Here is an 18,320-nt window from a genome sequence, read left to right on the forward strand (position 1 = left end):
GATATAACAACTATGTCAAATTTTTGGTGACATTCGGATGTCATGATACTGCTTGGGGTAAAAAGATGTCGCACATAATGACAACTGACTTTGCAGTTCAGTAGATTTTTGGTATGTTATGGTAACATAATGCTGATATGACAGATTACCAAGAGCGCATGCTGGTAAAACTGATCAAAACTGAGGACTTCAAAAAAAGTCTCCTGTACTGTTGTAACAAGGACATGAAGAAGTGCTGTGTAACTGCCCCAAAGAGGAAACAAAATCATAATTTATTAATCACTGTTTAATTTTTACTATTCAACTTAAAACATTTTATTCTGTGTTTGAGGATAATTGTGTTCTGTCAACGTGTCAAGGTCCTTGCACTATTTCTGCTATAAACCACTGTGATGCTAGCTAATAACACTTTTTGAATATTATACACTTGTGCCTTGTATCATTCATTTTATGCTATGTATATTACTTTTAATGTCACAAGGTAAAATTAATAACTCAGCCAACTGACTTTACTTAAGGTCTAGGGACAATTCTGTCATTATAGTGTTATGGCATGGCACAAGGATTCATAAAACCCTTATAAACAAAACTCATTTATCTAAGGGCTAAAGAAAATATAAATAAGTCATTGTAGAGACAGTGCATAAAGATTCCTTCAAAAATGTATAAATAGCTGAATGGAACAAATTTAAACTTTTGAAGACCACCAGCTTTAGCTGATATCCCCTATTCTCTCTTTAATAATGATTCCTTATGTGATTACTTTAATAAAAGTTTAATACAGGTTAATACAGGTTGTACAGATTTTTAAACATTCACACATGATAAAATACAATTGTGCAAAAGTGCTTTATAGTCGATAGCCCATTAGTCACAGTTTGTATTAATTGCCAAGTAAAATACATAAGTCTGTCATTATTACAGAAAAACTGTCAGTGTCAGATATTTCACTGAAATATCTTATGCAGTAGTTTATCATGCCATTTTAAAGGCAGCTCAAGAGATACAACAGACCTTCTTTTAAAGTATTCAGTTTTGCTCAGTTTTACCAGCAGTCTCACCTGACAAGCTGTCATATCATCAACGTTATGTCACCTTGATATGCAAAAGTAAAAGGGGGCAAAGTCAGTTGCCATAATGTGCAAATGTCATTTTTATCCACCAAGGGTTGTGACACATTCTGTTATCACCAAAAATATGTATTACTTGACATAGTTATGTGAACTTGATAGCAAAGTTGGCAAAAGCAAATTTTTTTCACAGCTGACATTTGTTGGAATAAGCATTTCTAAGTGTTTATGTATGTTTGTCAGTTGTCACAAAGAGCTTGCAAAGGTGTCATGCAGCCATCCAAACAGTGCCCTTCAGTAAAATATTACAAAATGTTTTATAAGATGACATTTATTGAGTCACATGGGAGCAAAAAATCTGTTTTACAGCCAAATATAAAGCTTTGTGCTTAATAACAATTTCTCCTTTGTGTACTTAGTATTAAAGCACCATCCATTCTCAGGAATTAAAAAAATTAATGTTAAACATGCTTAATAAGAGTAAAATCCATGATATTTGTGCTTCTTAATTTAAGAATGGAACATTTTAATGACACACCCATCATCCCCCTTTGAAGTGACTATATGTTGCAATTTGCAACTTTGGATTTGTATAGCTGCCAAAAGACAGAACCATTCCAGTTTCACAGACCTCTGTAAGGATCAAATAACGGGTGTTCCTCAAAGTAGTGTCTATGCATGATGAGCACTGAAGTGATCCCTCCCCTAAGTTCTTCTCACTCTGCACTTGTTATCATCAATCATCTGGTTTGTCTGGTAAAGAGCATCTTTCCTGTGCCAAGTGGTTTTATTTCCACCTTGGAACCATATGTTTTCATGACAATGGATGAGCACCAATCTTACCTAATCTTTCTTCTTTCAATTGACCCAGGGCTATAAAGATAGATATATGTATGTATGCATATATATATATATATATATATATATATATATATATATATATAAAATGACCATATAGATCATATTGTTTTGCAGGGCATGGTGGCTATGAATTATTTACAACTTTGGACTGCTAATCTTATTTGAGTGGCTGTGAAGGTGTTCAGTAATGAACATTATACATTTCTCTGTTGCTTTATTCACAGTCTTTTTGTTTTATCAATGAATAATTAAAAGGAAAGTGACTTGTATTTGACTAGATATTTGCATCCTGATTAGAAAAGGTTATGTTTCTCTGAAGCTTTCACTCTAGGTCACCCAGCTCCTGACTGTATGTTGTGTATTGTTGTGTAATGCATTCATTATGAACAAAAACAAAAACAAAAAAAACACACTATACACTACTATAAAATTACATACATTGATCATTCTCAGTGCAGAGTACATTAAACCTATCAATCTCTTTAGCACGGAGGCGTTTAGCAATTTGTCATAGCTTATTGCTGCCATCTAGTGGTAACAAATCATAGTCAAAGCTGCAGTTGAAGTAATGATCTTTCCAAAATTAATTCAGCTATTCAGAAACAAAAAGAACCATGCCTTGAGATTATTGAGCAGTTTTAATGAATAGACTTCACCTTGAAGTCCAAACTGAAGAAAAAAATGAAATTTACCACAGGATGTAAAAGATTCAAGGAAGTTTTGAACCACAGAGTATAGTTGCAGGCATAAATAATAATTTTAAAAAGACCAGTTGTTTTTACTACCAAACCTTTTTTCACAGAAGAGTGCACAGCCATGAGACAGAATTTACTCTTGCACATAAGATTATTGGACAAAGAAAACCATTAGCCAAGAATGTTAATCTCTGGGTTTATGATAACACAGGCCCACTGTAGAATGACGTGATCTACAGAGGTAAAAAATTAATATTTCCTCAAGCCAGTTTAGACTGCCACTAGAATTTAAGACCTAGCACTCTTAAAAATATTTTATTTAGTTAAACCTGAGAAAACCCCCAGTAAAATAATCATGAATTGCAATATGTTTCAAAAGTACTTCATTGATGTACAAGCAAACTGCTTCATACATACATATACATTTTTCATATAGTTAAGGCTAAAAAATCCTGATAATCTTTTTAAAGTTACATAGAGAGATTGCGTACATGTGTACAGTAGGGTAGGAGATTTGCTTATTGGGCTGCCACATCGTTGCTGTCCTCACTGAAGAAAACCTTCAGCTTTTTTGTAGTAGAGATGTACTTGATGGCCTCCACCTCTCCACCGTAGTTGCTGGGCTTCTGAAAGTGAATCTCCAGATGGTCCTGCAGTTCCTCATCATCGGTCACATCCTGAATCCCTCCCAGCAGCAGAGAACGCTTTGGCACTCCCGAAAAGGTCTAGAACACATCAAACATCGCCCCATTAGTAACATACACAAAATACATAATAGTTTATATTTATGTTATTGTTTGGTTATGGATAACCACTTAAACTGACTAAAAAGATAATGTGAGATTGCAAAGGATTCAATACAGGTGGACTTGATAGGTAAGATTAGGAAATAGGCAATGGATCAGACGTATGGTCATACTTCTGCATCGCTGTCATCCATTAACAGGTTTGCGACAGTAATGCCAAATAGAACCTTAAATAAGACTTTAAGATTACCATCTTTGCTAAATCTCACCTGAAATTTCTTCAGCTGATATTCATATACTGGTCCAACATTGATTTCCATGCCATTACCAATATCAGCACAGAACGTTTCTTTAAGAGCCAAATTCTCTGCAACTGAAAGTGAAACCAAAACATGTCATCATAGACCCAATATAATTACACTGAAGACAACAAATCGATTTCCATTGTTCAAATATGAACTAAGGATAAAGAAAAATCCTAGTTTTTCCAAACCTCCAGAATTGAGGAAGGTGACGCGACCTTTGCCAGTCTCCGGGTCATAATGCAGTGTCTCCACCTCTCCTCCACCGCAGCTGGGCTTTGAAAAGCTCAGCTCCAGCCGGTCCCTCATTCGCTCCTCAGATATGTGAGGAGGAGCATTGGAAAACTCAATGCTTTTCTTAGACATGCTAACATGCACCTATAAACAACAAATTGATCAACAAGGGTCCAGTTTTGGTTTCGTGTCACCATCTGCAGTGACCATTTATAGTTAAAATGGATATCAGATTATAATGTTAAAGGCAACAAAAACATTTCACTATACCTCAAATTTCACAGAGGGGTCCAGAGTTATGGCATATGGCTTCACGTCTACCTTGTCCTTGTCACAGGACACAGTGCACTTCGCCAGCCTCAGGATCTGCTCAGCCACTTGAAGAAAGAATTTGCAAAAATATATGCTGTTATTATAGCATATACAAAGCACTCAAATGCAGCATTGGCTACTTATTCAATTAATTTTCACAGTTCTCATGAGAACAGAATGTAGAGGCTATTGGACTCAAGGTATATTTTGTTTTTATTAACAATTAATATGTTGATTTTATGGTGTTTACTGACCAGATGTGAGAAACTTGACAAACTCAACAAACTACTGTGAAATTATCCCATTATTTGGGGGGGGGGGGTCCTTTAAAGTGGTGGAGGGAGAAAAGAAAGAAATCACAAAAACAATATGATTGTTTTCGACTCCACCTTTCTCTTCCTCGAACGTAATAAGAGCTTGGCCACCCTTCAGCAGCAGGGAAGGCCTCTGGGTGATGGTGAACACTGCCTTAGTGTTCTGGACTGAGTCCTCTGTCTCATCTCTCGCTTCTTTTTCCACATGAGTAAACTTCATTCTCTTCTCAGGGATCTGAGCTTTAATCTGAGAAGGCACAGTGACACTATTGTGGGAATGCGCTTGAGCTGATAATTATTCTTCTTTGCAACTTTTGAGCATTTAAGATTTGTGGGATTATGTTTGGAACCGGAAGCTTTGTTACTCTTTGAGGTTTATGTTGCTCACTGATTATCATTGCAACATGTCAACAAAAATATTCTTAAGGGGATTTAACTGTAATTATGGAAAAGTTCTGTTTGTGAGTCAAATAGGAAAATTCATTCAGTCCTGTTCAGCAGAAGTTGTGCTAATGAAGCAACAAGCTTTATCCAACAAGCGGAACCAGAGGAAGCAAACATTCAGAGCAGTTTCTTTAGCCAGTACCTTAAATCTCTGTTGCAAAGAGTCTCTTTCAGCCTTCTTGACTTTCAGTTGCTCTTTGTATTGCTGTAATTTTTTCATCAGATCCTGAATAACTTTATCAAGATCACCAATTTCTTCCTACAATGAGAAACAATCACTATTAATAAGTGGGACAATAAAATAAAAATAAATCACTATTAATAAGTGGGGCAACAAAAGAAGTTAAATATTGTAACTTAAGTATGAACATTGACATTAGCAGTAAAATGTGAATGATCTGCTACAATGCCAGACGTATGAGAATTCACATGTCTGAAACATTAGGTTGTATGTTATTACAAAACATTTTTAACAACAACAACAACAACAACAACAACAATAATAATAATAATAATTTGTATGTCACTATTCATTTTTTTTTACTTTAAATTAGAATAATAATAGAAAAAAAGACTAAAAATAGGCTTAAGCAGGAAAACACAGGATTATATATTAGCCTAGAAATTTAAAAATGATATTCTATTTTTGGCAAGGAATACAGCATACCTCTATTATTTTCCCCTTTTTGTTAAAGCTTTTTGTAAGTTGCTCTTCAGTACTCATTATCTCGGTTGTTTCTTGCTGAGCTTTTTTCTTTGTTTCCTCTGTATCCAGTTTGTCCAGCAGCAGTGTGGACTTCGCCGTCTCTGCTGCCTCGACTAATTTCTGGTAGTTAATATGTTAAACACATACGTTACCAAAAGACTCATTATAAATGAATAAAATTACACCACCAATTCACCAATTCAGGATGCAATATTTTTATTATTATTATTTTGTTTATGTTTCAGGATCTGTTCACCTTGGTTTCTGGACTCTGGGCTGTTCTACCAGCCCTGATTATGGATTTGCCCCTAATAAATCTCGCTCCTCTCAGCGTTTGTGTCTGGCTCTCTATCGCGATGTTACAGTATTAGAAGAGAAAATATTGCCGCAAGCAGCATTTACAGAGGGTCAAGCACTATGACTTCATAAGATAAAATGTAGAGGTTGATATATCAGTCATAGGGCTTAAAGCAAGAAACATATCTGTGTTTGAAATGTGTTTGGGAGTTAGGAAAAAGAATGGAGGGAATGATACATGTGAAGTACTTTGAACTGCAACTGTGCATGACAAGTGCCATAAAAATAAACTTGTTTTGCATTGCATTGCCTCCTATTCATTAATAATTTGGCTGTTATTAGTAGCACCCCCAATGGTTGATATGAAATTTCAAACACTTGTCTTTTCTCTTTAAGTTCTCTTGTATTTTTTTTTTTAAGTTTCTTGTTGACTGGTTAATGTTAAACCTATCAAGTCCTTGCTGTTGGACTAATGTTATGCAATTCCGGCCATGTTTTCCAATTACTGGCTCCATTTTCCAATTACTGGGTGAATCTTAGGAACCATCCTAACAGATAGAGCAAATCAATATTTTCAATATGATTGGATAAGTTATTGCAGAGAAACTGTTGAGCTCATAGCACGCCCTACTGACAAACCTGTGCAATATTGTTTGGTATTGTCAAAATCATGCCCTTTTTAAGTTTGTCAAGTTCTGTAAGAACTAGTCATAATGTTCATGATTTACAACTATGTAAGTGAAAGGAGCGTCACCTCAGAAAGGTGTGAGGTACTCTTTTGTATGTTTTTGATTTTTATTAAAGTTAGGCTCTTTCAAGCATTTTGTTATAAATTACGCATGGATCTAGTGTTGAAAATGTAGGAGTTTAATGCACTAACACAACACTACGCGCTGTAGCAGCCCTTTATCTCAGCTGGTTTGGCCTTATCTCATCCACACGAGTAGCATGGTTTCACCATATGTTTTAGAGCGGAATCAAAACCAACACCAACTCTTCTATATTCTACGAGAAATACATGTCGTGCTTGAACCCATAAAATATTACCTTCCATTTCTCCAGCTCCTTGAAGGCATCGGCTAGAGGCTGACTGCATGTCATGGCAAGCTGTTTGGTACAGAAGGTTAAAAATAAGATGTAAATAGGAGGCCTCTCTACTAAACTTTGATTCTATAATTGTATAATTGTAAATAATTCTAGATTTCCTCTGATTACTGTAAACAGTGCCGACTACTAAGCTTATTTTGACAAATGGTATCTATAAAACCCACAAGCCTACCTCGCCGTCGATTTCACCGTGTTTGGTATCAGACATATTTGAAAAAGAAACAAACACCTTTATAAACACCTGATAATTTTACTCTATTTTAATTTAGTCTTTCAAAACATTTGGAAATAAAATAACCGACTTAATGTCGGATCATGGCCGAACTAATCATTCAACTTCCTGGTGACTGCGCACTCGTCGCTTTGTACTTTCTTCCAGGAAATCACATGGGTCTTGTTATATTTAAAGCAAAAGTGAAAGCGTCTTAAATGTAATGTTTTTTTTTGCCAGGAGAAACATGCATTTATTTCGTTTCACTTGGTGACATTACTCCGGTCACTACTGACTAAACTTGTTACGATCACTATCCAAATGAAAGGGACAGATGTTTCTTTTAACTTAAGTCGGGTAGTACTTTTACAGTAGGGGCTTGGCAGTTAAGATCTATATAATCCAAAAGCCATAATGGGTGAAAGAACGTTGATTCTCGAGGGTCTGCCGGATTATTTAGACCGCGTGAAATCAAAACTGGAATTATATTTTAAAAATAAGAGGAGATCAGGCGGAGAGATTTTGCAGATTCGGGAGGACCCTGAAAACAAACGAAAAGCGCTGCTCATTTACGTGAATGAAATGGGTAGGATGTGTTCCCCAGTACTATAGAAATCAAAATGCTCTGTCATGACAACTAGTTTGGCTCTTAGTTTTGTTTGTGACTCCTGTTAGAAATTAATCGATTCTAAGACTATGTAAAGAAAAACGTTGCCATTTGTGTAATACTGCTTGCTCTTTCAATCTCTAGATTTAAAGAAAGTTCTTGAAAAACGAGTCCACCGAATCGATTTTAAAGGCATTGGCGTCGTCGAACTAACAGTTAAACTTCTGCAAGAGCAATGTACTGATGTTGAAAGAGTTACAGCTTCTGTACCACCTACAAGTCAGCTACAAACGCTTGAACATAGCAAAGTAGCGCAAGGCACTGGCGACAAGGTGACTGGGTTTATTGTTGCCGTTTGTTTGTTTGTTTGTTTGTTTTTTACTTCTCTGTTTTAAATAACAGTACAAACTGCTGTCTTGCTTCATTTGTTTGAGCTGAACAATACTTCTGACCATGAAAAAGAATCAACTCATAATTCAGACACATTTCAGTTGGCCTGTTTTTGTGAATTCCCCTAAAAGATCCAATGACTGAGGACCATGCTTCTGGTAAACCTGAAGAATTAGGAAGTGTCCTTGTGTATGTTTATTACATAACCATGCTACTGATAAGAAAGAGTGATATTTACATAGCCAAGACTAAATGTATTTTGTCTTTTTGTTCTTTACGTACCTTTAATGTGAGAAGGCTGGGACTGAAATTCACAAAGGTAGGCTTTGAGAATCTTGTTTTATATTTTAGTACATATTGTAAGTCATCAGGTACAGTGATATTTAACACATATCAAATCTGTTGTGCTGGCCAAATTTTACATGAAAGTTACTGAATTTAAAAAGAAAGATCTCTATAATCTCTGTCTTTCAGGAAATGAAAAGAATACCAATGCACTTAACTTGCTCATCAGCACGGTGGAATCAATTGAAAAAGATACTCTTACAATGTATTTTGAACAGTTTACAGAGCACGTTGAAATAATAAATCATGGACAAAACAGCTGGATCCTAAAGCTAACCAACCAGACAGGTACATTTTGCCATGTGTGATAATCGAAGGAATTATTTGTGATGTTATTTTTTCATTCATACTTGGAATGAAGTCAGTTTATTTTGTTGCATTTCTTGGATGTTATATTTCTGATGTTTGACTGTTGTGGTTGGAAGACATAGTCACTACTGCAGCAATAATTACAAAAAGTGCAAATATGAAATTACATGTGTGCTGACCATTAAAAATTAAAATTAAAATTAAAAAGCTAATGTGGTTTCTTAGATTTACAGAAAATTCTGACACAGGAAGAGCATGAATTCGGTCTGTCTGTGGAGGTGTATAAAGAAGGATATGTGGCAGACAAATGGGACCCACATCGTTTCATCTTAACTGGGTTCAAAGACAGCTGCAAATGTAAACTGATTACAGTGTTTATTGGTAGCTGCAGTCAAAAATCAGATCATACATGGGAGCTTCTAGATGATGACAGAATTGTGGTCACCTTCAAAGAAGATATTGGTAATTTCAGAAAGCAATAAATGGGCCTGAACAAATTAAATAAAATTAAACTAAAGAACCACTTTCTAATTATTAATATTATGTCTCTAGATGCACAGTCATTCTTGAAGAAGTGTGCGAGTAAAAGGCTACAGGACATGGAGATTGCGGCCATTCAGTTAGAGCTCACGGATTCAGTTCTGGTACAGGGGGATCTGAGCAAAATTAAGGAAGATATTCTTAATCTCTACTTCAGCAACAAGAAAAGGAGTGGAGGAGGGGAAATTAAGTCCTTAGTATGGGTTAAGGAAAACAACAGTGCGATGATATCATTTGAAGATTGTTACGGTATGTTTTCATATAATATTTATAACAAATATCTGTGAATCATTTAAAGCTCATATTCTCATTTTTTTTATGTCACTACTGATAGTGGAAGTACTTTATTTCAGCTGAGTGCTTTACACCAAGACAATTTAAATCAAATAATACTAAGGAAATTCACTGAATTTTGTAAGTTTAATTTTCAATTGAGGGAATGAAATTTGAAACATTTAAGAGTTTTGAGAATTTATTCTGAGTCTCTCTTCTCCTTCAACAGTTGCACAACAAGTCGTGGAGCAGAAGCATCATCTCTGTAACACAGAGCTTAGCACTTTGCTTTACTATCCATGTCAGAATAAGGGTTTGATGGGAAAAATGCCTTCATTGTCTAACATACCTACAAGCATAATCGTTCCTGTTGAAGAGAACATCCTCAGTTTCATTGAAAAAAACGAACAGCACAAAAATGACTTTCAAAATCAGCTTAAGATGGTTCATGCTAATGTCACTTTTGACAAGACCACATCTCCCAAAGTGATTGTGCTGGAGATGGATATAGACAAAGAGTCTTTAGGTGCATTGCGAGTTGGTCTCACTTGGGAGAGCAAGGCCAGAAATGAAGCACTAGCCTTCCTGAGCAAGTACAGCATGGCTGAGCTGGATCTTGAGGTCGAGGTGTGGAAACGAATAAAGAATGAATGCCTCCAATTACTCACTTTTGATGTTAATGTTTCATTCATGGAGGACAAATGCAAAATTGTTGGACTTAAAGAACAAGTCAGTACCATTTTATACAAGATTAGGAATATTCAAAAGGTTGCCACTGCAGATTTAGAAGTAGAAAGGAACACTGTTGATAATGTGATTCAATTTGATTCAAAAGAGATGTTTGAGTTGGTAGCACAAAATGTACATTCCAAAATTCAGAGTGTGAATTTTTCTAAAGATGAAAGTACTCTGACCTTTCATCTTAGAGGTTTGAAAGATAATGTAAGTGATGCTGAGATGGTCATCAAGCAATCCCAGGACAATGTTATCTTTCAACACTTGAAACTTTCAACTCATCTGCTTCAGTTTCTGAAGAACTTAGATCTAAAGAAATTTGAGCAAGATCATTTTGTGACAAACCTTATTCCAGCTTCCTTTCTGAGCAATGGAGATCTTTTTGGCATCCTTGTAGAAAAAGAAAATGTCAAGAAAGTTGAAAAAAAAGTTGAAGAGATCATTAAAGAGGAGGTCATCCATCTTACACCTGATCTAACTACTATGATAAACAGTGAAAACTGGGTGTACTTTCTAAAGTCACTTAAAGATGAAGTGGAATTAAGCCATAATGCTCACAGTGTTAGCATAACACTTTCAGAGCTACAAATTATTATTTGTGGATATGCTCAAGTAGTGGCAGATCTTTCACAAAAAGTGAAACATTATCTGGAGAAAAAGACACCAGCAACTGAAGATGTCCATTTGAAATCTCTTCAAGAAGTGGAGTTTGTTGACTCTTGTATGAATTTTTCAGAAATCCCAGAGTTCTGTAACCTTGGCATAACCATACATGCTTGTAGAACACAGAACTCTCCTTGTCTAAAGATTACTACAACAAAAGAAAACATCCAGAATGCAATAAGTTTGGTGAAGAAGCATGTGTCCTCCATTTGCATGGAGAAGCAAACTTATTCTAAAGCTGGAGAGTCAAAGGTCATACATAAACATGAGGCCAATGTTAATGCCAAAGCCAGGGAGTGGCATTGCAAGGTTTACTTATCAACAAAGAATGTGTGTGCAGTCAGCTACTCCCATAAAATAAGCAACTGCATCACTTTAACAATTGCAGAAGGTGATTTGCTGCATTGTATAGTTGATGCTTTTATTTGTCCCATGAAAAGAAACCTAGCTTTTGAAAATCCCATTGCCAAAGAGTTCCTTCAAGTTGCAGGTTCTCAGAATCAAGAAGTGTGTAAGAAGATCCAGAAACAAATGCAAACTTTACTAGCTGGGGATGTAGTCCTCAGTGACCCAGGAAATCTCCAAGCCAAGACCCTTATTTATGCTGTGTTACCTGACAGTGGCCAGTATTTGAGCTCTCATTACATGGAATCAGTCGTTCTTGAAAGTCTCCGGGAAGCAGAAATTAAAAATTGTGCTTCTATTGCAATGCCAGCAATTGGCTGTGGGACTTTTGGATTTTCTGTCAAAGAAAGTTGCATGGCAATCAGGGCAGCAATACAGAAGTTCAGCAATGATAATCCAAATTCCACAACAAATATGAAAAACATATTTGTGGTAGATTCTGATGTGAAAACAGTGAAAGAATTCAACACGACCATTGCTCAAATGGTATATTTTCATTTATTTTTAACAAGTCCAGATATTGTATCTGACAATGAATGTTAAAATAAACAAAAATGTACCCATAACAGAATGTATTATTTTTTTATTCCCATAACAGGGTTTTTCTAATACATCTGCCCATCCAACAAGCACTGCATCTCAATCAGACACTGAAGGTATCCTTGTCTTATCATGGTATCAACGTATAAATGTAACTTAATCTTCCATAAATTTCAGAATCCTCACTACATTTATTTCTACATTTGTTTTCACACATATGGGGATACAAACAGTGACTGTTCATGGAGTGTTGGTATCTCTCAAAAAAGGAGACATCACCAAAGAGACAGTGGATGTCATTGTTAATTCCAATAACATATCATTGGATCTTAACACAGGTAAGGTATTTCCATGCTGTTTGTAGCATTAAAAATGTAATCCTTCAATTAAAAAGTGTGTCCTTTGCAGTGTTGTAATGCAATGATCAAATGCATTTTTCATTTTGGTTAGGTGTTTCTGGTGCAATTTTGAGTGGAGCTGGTAAATCTGTTGAAGATGAATGCAAAAAGCATGGTGATTATTGTATATACATACAGCATTTGATTCCCATCAAAGTAGGAAAATGTTATACATAAATATGGTCTTTGTGTTGTACAATTGTGTTGTGTTGACAGGTCCTCAAAAACATAATGGAGTGGTGTTCACAAGTGGTGGTAACCTTTCATGTAAGCATATCGCTCATATGGTTGGGCCCAAGAGTGCTGATGATATTGTAGTCTCCATTGAGAAAATCCTGAACTTGTGTGAAAGCAGTAAGGCTGCCAAAGTGGCCGTCCCTGCGATTGGGACAGGTAAGACCACACCACACTATTTTCTGTTGCACCATCACCTTACAAAGCACATTCTTTAGCAGCAGATTTGGGTGGATGTGAATTATTTTTTAAGATGATTTTTCACAGGAAGAGGAAGTATTGGAGCAAAAGAATCAATCAAAGCTATAATTGCTGGACTTGAAAACCATTTGACAAAGTCAAAGTCATCCTGCCTTAAGGAAATCATTGTAGCAGTATTTGAGCAAAAGGTTTTGGACGCATACTGCAGTTATTTCAAAGAGAGGATCAAGAAGGTTAATGCTTATCTAGTGCCTTATCATCATAACATTTTCTGTTGTACATCATCATTATTATTATTATAATCATTTGTTTTTTAAATTATTGGCTGTTTTTCATCCCCAAGCCATCTGCTACAAGGACACAAACAGCACATAGTACAATGCCTGCAAATCAAGGTTTCTAGATTAGAATTACTTAATTACTTTTTTTACTTAATTGGAAGTCTTTTAACAGAGAAAATATTAATTCTCCTATTCCTCTGTCCCCAGTCAAAATTGCAGGTGTAAGGATTGAGGTAAAGAAAGGTAACATCACCAATGAAACTGTCCAAGGAATTGTCAACACCACCAATGACCAGATGAACTTGAAAAGAGGTAAGTGTCACACTTCATTTATTCTTGCCATATCAGCACGTTCAACAATAAAACCTGATTATATCATTTTCAGATGACTCATTATATCAGAAAGTCCATAGCACTTTCTGCATTCTTCTTTGTTTGATAGAGGTGGCATATCTTGATTTATGGAGCTTATTGTGAATGAAGGTTTTATAGGAATTTGGGCAAATTGATTCCAAATAGGCACACCTATGTGTCACCACTGTGACACTCCAAAGCTATACCATCTTCTCTGATTCAAAAGTGATTTTTGGAGGATGATGACATTGCCTTATGACCCATACAGTGAACCTCCTAGTGTTTTCATGTAAAATGTACAACATACAACTTTTATGCTCAGGAGTATCAGGGGCCATATTCAGAGCAGCTGGACCCTCTGTTGAGCAAGAATGTCAAAAACATGGTAAGGGCCAAACAAATACCCACAAGCTGATACCTGTGACAACAATTTGAGACATGTTTGTCTTAGTATACACAGTATTTGAAAACAAACCTGAATTACAGACAGTCTGGTTTCTGTTTAACTTTGAAGGGAAACTTCAGAGTGATACAACTGCAGTAACCAGTGCTGGAAATTTACAATGTGATTACATCATTCATATGATGGGACCCCATTCTGCAGTGGATGCCACCTTACGGGTGAAGAAAGTATTGGAGCGATGTGAAGAGAAGCAGATCAGAACTGTTTCCTTTCCTGCTGTTGGCACTGGTATAGAATAAGTCTTTAAAATTGCCTTTTGAGAACTGCTCCATATAAATGTAATTTTAATTATTAATATACAAGTTTCCTTTTCCTAAAGGTGGGGGCAGGCTTAAGAATATGGAATCCATTACTGCCATGCTACAAGGCTTTGAAGAGCATTTATCTATGTGTGCCTCTACTGCTATTAAACTCATCTATGTTGTAATTGACCAAGATGAAGTTCTGAGTGAGTTCCTGCAAGGTCTGAAACAATGGGCTGCAAACACCCAGGTAGAAAACCTAATGCAGACCAGTCTTCATTATATGAATTAGAATAATCAGAAATAGTTGCATGGTTACAAATCAATATGTAATGCACTTATGACTTACACATTATAACAATGTTATTAGGAGGACAGTGACGATGAAGATGGTGAATTGGAGGATGAGGAATTTGAATCATGTTGCAGTTTGGATGAAGATGAAGAAGAAGAGAATGTGGGAAATGGTAACAGCAGTGTTACAATTTAGTGAACAAAACTGTTTCATATTTTATGAGATACTGAACATTCTTTTGATTTTATATTCAGCAAATCCTACAGAAGCACTTATTGGTCCAGTCAGAGTGAAAGTGTTTTGTGGTGACATCACAAAACAGGCAACAGAAGCAATTGTGAGCAGCACTAATACCAGCCTTAATCTACGCTCAGGTAAGATTTACTTTGTTTGTTTATTTCATGCTTAGAATTGTTTTTCACAGAAAGGTTTTATTGATTACACTAATTACCAAGATAATGAAAGATACATAAAAAATTCTGTAGAGTATTCATCTATCAACTGATTGATCTCAGGTGTATCAGGGGCTATTCTTAAAGCTGCAGGACAGAGTGTTGAGGAAGAGTGCAAGAAATTTGGTATGAGTCTTCTTCTAAAGCATTAACTAACCAACTAATCTATGTATAACTAACCATGCGGTAGTTATACATAGATTCACTAGCATAGCTCCACAAAGTTAAGATAAGCTTGAGTTGATTTAGTGATTATTGCTAATGAAAAGATATTCTAATCAATCCACCTTTGGATAAAGGTACTCAACCCAGTAACGGTGTGGTCCTTACCAAAGCGGGAAACCTTCCGATTAAGAATATTGTTCACATGGTTGGTCAGACCAAGGAGAAAGAAATTACCAGGTCCATGTATAAAGTTCTAAAGAAGTGTGAAGAAAGCACTATTCAGTCAGTCTCTTTTCCTGCTCTTGGAACTGGTAAGCACTGTGTTTTCTCAAAATCATTGCGGTGTTTAGCATTGGGTAATGATTATTAAGTGTCTGTTATAGTCTGTTTTAGTGATTAGATATTACATTTTACAGCTTCTAGTAGCTTATATTCTATGAAATATTGCGACTGAAGTAAAAGACATTTGTACTTTCTCACAGGAGCAGGGAACTTAGCAGCATCTCAGGTGGCAAATGCCATGATTGACGCTGTGGCCAATTTTTCCATTGACTCACCAATATTTTTAAAAAGTGTCCATATTGTCATTTTCCAACAAAAAATGTTGCAAGACTTTCAAGAAGCTCTGAAGAAGTTTAAGAAAATCTCCCTGAGAAGTTTAGGTAATTTTAGGTCATTTAAGTTTAAGTTTAGGTAATTTTTGAGAGAACTACCCATACTGTATTTTGAAGTTTTAAATGATCACAGCGCTATCGTTTTCTGCTTTCTGTATAGGCCAAACAAAACAAACCCAGGTAGGATCAAACCCAGTCAACCCACCATTGTGCCTTGCTGCTGCGACAGCTGCAGTGACGTTCCCTGTCACGAATGTTGAGGTATATGGGCTCTCTAGTGTTGACCTTGCCAAGATCAAAAAGTTCCTTGAAGATCTTATTTCTGAAGAGTGCACCAGCAAGGAAATCCAGTCCTCCCACCTGGCAAGTCTTCCTAAAGCTGAGAAAGAGGCCATTGTAGCACTCAGCCAGAGCAATCAAGTGTGTGTGCTTGTGGCTGCCCCAGACAAGTTGACTGTGTCAGGGAAGAAGGATGATGTTTTAGATGCTGTCTTGAAGATCAACAACTTCCTTCAGGCAGCCAGGGACAGGGAGACTCAGAAAGGTGAGGAGAGGAGACTGAGGGAAACTCTTTGCTGGGAGAAGGCAGAAGGTGATGCATGGGTATCACTGGAGTCCAGCATTAGCTACCAACTGGAACTAGCATTCCACAAGAAAGAGCAGATGCTTACGTACCAGGAGAAAGGAGACACCTATACAGTAGACTTCAAGGAGATGAAAGTGGTAAACATAAAGGGGAACACCTGTAGGATCAAAAGGACCCTGCTGGGGGACTCAGAGACAGGTAATAACCTTAACAGCTTCTACAAGCCTCCTTTTCTGTGGTTACTGGGATATTATTTACTTGAATTACATAGTATTTAAGTATACGTGAAAATGGACCATAATTCAGTGGTTTTAGTTAACAGAGCTGCATAGATTTCCAGGCAAACAACTGTAGGTAAAACTGGGTGCACATGTACTATAAATTTGTGCTTTTCAGCCATTATTCAGTCTCCACCAACCTGGGATAAAATGGATGGAAGGGACCTGGAAATAATTACTCTCCTTGAAGATACAGAAGAGTACAAGAAAATAGGGAAAGACTTTTTACACTCATGTAAACTTCAAAATATAGCTGCTGTCCAAGTTGTGCAGGTATATTGATAATTTAATCTTGTCACTATATTACATTTTTGGGTATAATGTTATTAAGTTTTAAAATGTTATTTTTTTATTCAAATCATAGATACAGCGAATCCAGAGTCAACGACAATGGCAAAGATACTCTGTGCTGAAACAGGCAGTTGATAAGAAATATCCCAAACAGAAAAATGAACAGTTTCTTTATCATGGCACTACCAAGGACATTTGTGAGAAAATAAATAAGAATGGTTTTAATAGGAGCTTCTGCGGGAGAAATGGTATGTCACAAGTTGTCTTTTTAATCGTATTTGTACTATATAGTATAGTATATAATATGTTTAGTATTTACCTATAGCACTGAGTCTTGCTCTATCCTCTTTTAAGCTGTTGTTCATGGTGATGGCACCTACTTTGCCAAAGAGGCCTGGTACTCCTGCCAGGATCGGTACTCAAACAAGGATGAGAATGGACTCAAATACATCTACAAAGCCAGAGTTGTGACTGGGTTACCATGTAAAAGTCGAAAAGGAATGAAGGAGCCAGACCCCCTGGACCCAAACGACCCCAAGGCTGGCTTATATGACTGTGCGGTGGATAATTTACAATGTCCATTCATCTTTGTGGTGTTCTGTGATGCAGGGGCCTACCCAGACTACCTCATCACCTTTAAGAATGTATAACTCCACAACCTTTTGGGGTTTTTAATACTTCAGCTTCCTTTGACTTATGTTTCCCAGGCCTAGACCACCTAAGCAATAACAATAATGATTTTAATTATTTCTCACTCTGTGTAATACTTACACTGATTTACAAAATCAAATGAAGATTAGTAAATACACTTAAAGCAAAATAATACCTAAATATGAAGGATCTGAAGGATTTAAAAAATCAATTAATTAAATGTGCTTTCACACTTAAATACAATAAATAGAACTGAAGAATCTTACACTGGGATGTCTTTTTGTTTTGTTTTTTTTTTTCTTCCCTCAGGGAAATGTGGCCTTGAACTGAATTATTTAGGTTTTTTAACACAGTTGGACACTATTTTTAATAGTCATTCAAATGAAAGTACTAGCAAAAATGAAAAGCACAAAAATGGTGAATGCTAAAAAACATGTAGTGTATTTTGGTTTTTCCTTGTCTAAAATAACTAGATTTTGCCAGTGAAGGCAGACTTATTGATCCTATTGTAGTTTGATTAAACACGCTTGCTAAGCTTGGATATTTGAGTGCAGTGAAAGCTTCTTTTGAATGCAAGTACCAGTGGTCAGGCTCAACTTGGAATTTATTAGAACCATATTTGAACTGCCCTAATGTCCTTTTTTTTTTTTTTATGGAAACTGTACTTCACTATAATTTTGTAATATCTATCTATCTATCTATCTATCTA

At 36.1% G+C, this 18,320-nt stretch overlaps 2 protein-coding genes across 8 annotated transcripts; one reads left to right on the forward strand and one right to left on the reverse strand.

Moving 5' to 3' along the window:
* Positions 1-2,550: 2,550 nt before the first annotated feature.
* Positions 2,551-7,440, reverse strand: nmi (N-myc (and STAT) interactor). Of its 2 annotated transcripts, none has more exons than XM_081720581.1 (9): positions 7,261-7,440; positions 7,029-7,088; positions 5,646-5,804; positions 5,121-5,237; positions 4,610-4,781; positions 4,179-4,285; positions 3,866-3,989; positions 3,642-3,745; positions 2,551-3,351 (listed from the first exon to the last, which is right to left on the reverse strand). In XM_081720581.1, the coding sequence occupies exons 1-9, from the start codon at positions 7,294-7,296 to the stop codon at positions 3,145-3,147; spliced, it is 1,086 nt and encodes a 361-aa protein (XP_081576707.1). In that variant the 5' UTR covers positions 7,297-7,440; the 3' UTR covers positions 2,551-3,144. The 2 variants fall into 2 exon arrangements, with proteins under 2 accessions (XP_081576707.1, XP_026865832.2); XM_027010031.3 differs by having other exon boundaries at positions 3,866-4,052.
* Positions 7,441-7,526: 86 nt separating this feature from the next.
* Positions 7,527-17,876, forward strand: parp14rs3 (poly(ADP-ribose) polymerase family member 14-related sequence 3). Of its 6 annotated transcripts, XM_027010023.3 has the most exons (26): positions 7,527-7,885; positions 8,051-8,238; positions 8,594-8,615; positions 8,771-8,929; positions 9,176-9,412; positions 9,503-9,739; positions 9,993-12,052; positions 12,165-12,222; positions 12,340-12,444; positions 12,557-12,619; positions 12,721-12,897; positions 13,006-13,172; positions 13,283-13,334; positions 13,428-13,532; positions 13,897-13,959; positions 14,089-14,265; positions 14,357-14,529; positions 14,650-14,746; positions 14,829-14,948; positions 15,090-15,152; positions 15,326-15,502; positions 15,674-15,853; positions 15,966-16,589; positions 16,788-16,942; positions 17,034-17,208; positions 17,315-17,876. In XM_027010023.3, exons 1-26 carry the CDS (start codon positions 7,714-7,716, stop codon positions 17,608-17,610), a joined length of 6,102 nt encoding a protein of 2,033 aa, XP_026865824.2. In that variant the 5' UTR covers positions 7,527-7,713; the 3' UTR covers positions 17,611-17,876. The 6 variants fall into 6 exon arrangements, with proteins under 6 accessions (XP_026865824.2, XP_081576702.1, XP_081576701.1 ...); XM_081720576.1 differs by lacking the exon at positions 15,674-15,853; XM_081720575.1 differs by lacking the exon at positions 15,090-15,152.
* Positions 17,877-18,320: the final 444 nt, after the last annotated feature.

The sequence above is a fragment of the Electrophorus electricus genome, chromosome 9, assembly GCF_041902795.1.
Source record: "Electrophorus electricus isolate QZ-2024a chromosome 9, ASM4190279v1, whole genome shotgun sequence".
Classification (NCBI taxonomy): Eukaryota; Metazoa; Chordata; class Actinopteri; order Gymnotiformes; family Gymnotidae; genus Electrophorus; species Electrophorus electricus.